We start from the raw sequence: 2,660 nt of genomic DNA, 5'->3' as shown, positions 1-2,660 counted from the left end.
GTGTGTATATATATATATATATATATATATATATATATATACATTTATATATATATTTTTTTTTATTTTATTTATAAAACAGTAAAATGTGTTTACCCAAGAGTATTATACCTTATATATATATATATAAACATAAATATTGTGAGAGGATACTACAATAGTAAGACACATATTTTGTTAAATAAAATCTTTATAATCCAAGTTACAAATTACAATACGCATTCTTGAAAGTAATGCACTTCAATTTTATCTTAAAAGTGAAGTTTTTACAAAAACAAATATTTTCATTTGTGGCTATCATGCATTTATGTTAAAATGATATTTCTAAATGACAGTGTGCTAAATGCCATTTGAGTTCATAATTCAATAAAAAAAAAAACAAGAAATTCAGTTTTTAAATACATTTTTGTTGCTGTCCTTAATTGCCACAAAAAATGTCCTTAATTGCCACAAACAAAAGTCCAGTTAAATATGTAGCAAAGTAGAAATATAATTTAGGCATGTAAAAAATGTCCTTCATGTACTGTATACAATATTTATATTTTTATCACTTCTTTATAGGAAGTGTTAGTGATCCTTCGATTTCAAGGAAATGTCTTTTAGGTACTTGAGCTGGAATGCTTTAGTAGAATTTAGAGCACATGGTACACTGGTCTGGAATCAGGGGTCTCAGGGGTGCTCGGCAGAGAGTCAGTGCTGTTGGAAAGAGACGAGGAGATGGAGTCTTGTAGAGAGAGAGCACATTGCTCAGAGGAAGCGATTCGATCCACTATATTAGACAGGCAGTCAAGGCTCGAGAGTGCTGTGAGTTTGTTTGTAGGAAAGGCTGTAGAGCAAAAAATAATTAAAATGTATTAATTAATCTTCAAATTAATGGCAAAGTTTGATTCAACAGTAACTGATATGTGGAGATGCAGATGTAGGCAAAATGGACCTCCAGCTGGTGTGGAACTATACATCCCAGCACACCCACCAGGTGGATGTCTAATGATTTCCTAACCCTGTTTGTAGTTAACAAATAATAGCATATTTGAAATACTTACATGTTGGTAAATCGGCACAATAGGCATTATCAAACCTATTTCTCCTGGACCATTGCGGGCTGCTGCATTCCGCCTGAAAATGAAAAATAAAGTGATAATAAGATCTCTGGTAGTCAAGTACAAGTTTAAAGGCTGTTTAATGCAAATGTCTGTGGGCCACATGATTGTGCACTTTGTGTAACACCTTAAATGTGTGCTAAAAGACTCCTAGGCTTTTATGACTTTAACTGGTGGTAATTCTGAGGTTTCTTGTAAAATGAGCAGCATAGCAAAATTGAAATCTCACAAAAATGTGTAACATGTTAAGCATGAAGAATGAATTGGGGCCGGGGGAGGCCACACTAATTTAACTGGAGAGTTTTGTTCCCCACAGTTTCTCAGAACCTGGCAGATATAAACAGCGGGCAGTAATACACAGTTCCTGAGGGCTCATTTCACATGGGAATATTTACTCGCTCCCTTCATAAATACCTTACATGGCAAATCTTTATAGTGCCTCTATCTTTATTACCTTCCCCTGCAGTGACTAGTGCTGGTTACATCTTTAAATCACACAGCAAACTGAATAAACTACTGTGGTACTAATGCATCCAGCATATCAATACACTGTACTTATTACATGCAACACTTAATTAAGGCATACATACTGTACATATAAATGACATATAGACTATGTAAGGGTAAATAGTGATGACCATACATCTGTATGTCAGCGTCACAGGTTGATGACACTAATGATATATATATGATATTACTTACCATGCGATCTGAGCAGCTGGACACTGGGCTGTTAGGTTCAGAGCAGCTCTGTCCTGGGAGGCTGTAATAGCTCTCTACCTGTTCTCTTAGCAGGTCTTGCAGGCTCTCTATGTATTTGATGGCATTTCTTAAGATCTCCACCTTGGGCAGCCTTTGATTGGGGTTTGCAGTAGTACACCTCTTGAGAGTCTCAAATGCATGGTTTACCTTCTTCAGTCGCCTCCTTTCTCTCATGGTAGCTGCCTTTCTTCTGTCCATAGTGGATGACTTTCTTTTGCAAGCTTTACAAGCCCACATGAGACAGTGGCCAGCCTGGTGATGACCTGTAGGTGCTCTCACATGCTCCTCTTCATCTGATTCCTGGAAGTCCTTTTTGTGCGCTCCATAATCAGGCATCTCATGCTCAAAGTCATCTGTAAATTCCTCCTCCGGAGAAGGGATGCAAGAACTGTCATAGAAGAATTCAGATGGGGAAAAATGGCAACTATCCACCATCTCGCCTCTCTGTGTGCTAGTGAATGACAGAAAATGCTGGCTCAGGTTGAAGTGATAAAGGCTCAGGAAATGGCTTTGGAGTGTGTTTGGCTGATTTCCTCAATAATTAGTAAGACTAGGCTAAGTGCCTTTGTATTGAAGCACCAGCTTTATATATATCACCTTTAAAGGAGGTTGGTCCACTGAGACTAATATCCATTAGCATATCCCAAAACATCCCCCTACTGAGGGCTGTCTAAGAAAGCCCTTCCCTCCCCCAAAGTCTGGTTTCAGTTTATTGACTTTTTGACACTTTACTATTTGTTTTAGGTTATTTTATATGAGCAGAGAAGAACATCATATGGCTGCTTCCAACTTAAACTA

General features: G+C 37.4%; 1 protein-coding gene across 1 annotated transcript; it reads right to left on the bottom strand.

The window, feature by feature from the left end:
* Nucleotides 1–254: 254 nt before the first annotated feature.
* On the bottom strand, nt 255–2,432 carry MYF5 (myogenic factor 5). The gene is made up of 3 exons (XM_088453726.1): nt 1,803–2,432; nt 1,044–1,116; nt 255–826 (listed from the first exon to the last, which is right to left on the bottom strand). Exons 1-3 carry the CDS (start codon nt 2,295–2,297, stop codon nt 633–635), a joined length of 762 nt encoding a protein of 253 aa, XP_088309852.1. The 5' UTR covers nt 2,298–2,432; the 3' UTR covers nt 255–632.
* Nucleotides 2,433–2,660: the final 228 nt, after the last annotated feature.

Source organism: Taudactylus pleione, unplaced genomic scaffold (genome assembly GCF_031769625.1).
Source record: "Taudactylus pleione unplaced genomic scaffold, aTauple2 ptg000040l, whole genome shotgun sequence".
NCBI classification, from domain to species: domain Eukaryota; kingdom Metazoa; phylum Chordata; class Amphibia; order Anura; family Myobatrachidae; genus Taudactylus; species Taudactylus pleione.
The sequence above is the reverse complement of the archived record's forward strand: the minus strand, read 5'-3'. Positions and strand labels throughout refer to the sequence as shown.

What these genes read in the sequence shown, in the direction of transcription:
- MYF5 (XM_088453726.1), bottom strand. Translation starts at nt 2,297, where the DNA reads ATGGTGGATAGTTGCCATTTTTCCCCATCTGAATTCTTCTATGACAGT. An exon ending in CCAGCTGCTCAGATCGCATG is followed by an intron (nt 1,117 to 1,802) that starts GTAAGTAATATC and finishes TTTCATTTTCAG; the next exon opens with GCGGAATGCAGCAGCCCGCA. An exon ending in TTGTGCCGATTTACCAACAT is followed by an intron (nt 827 to 1,043) that starts GTAAGTATTTCA and finishes TTTGCTCTACAG; the next exon opens with CCTTTCCTACAAACAAACTC.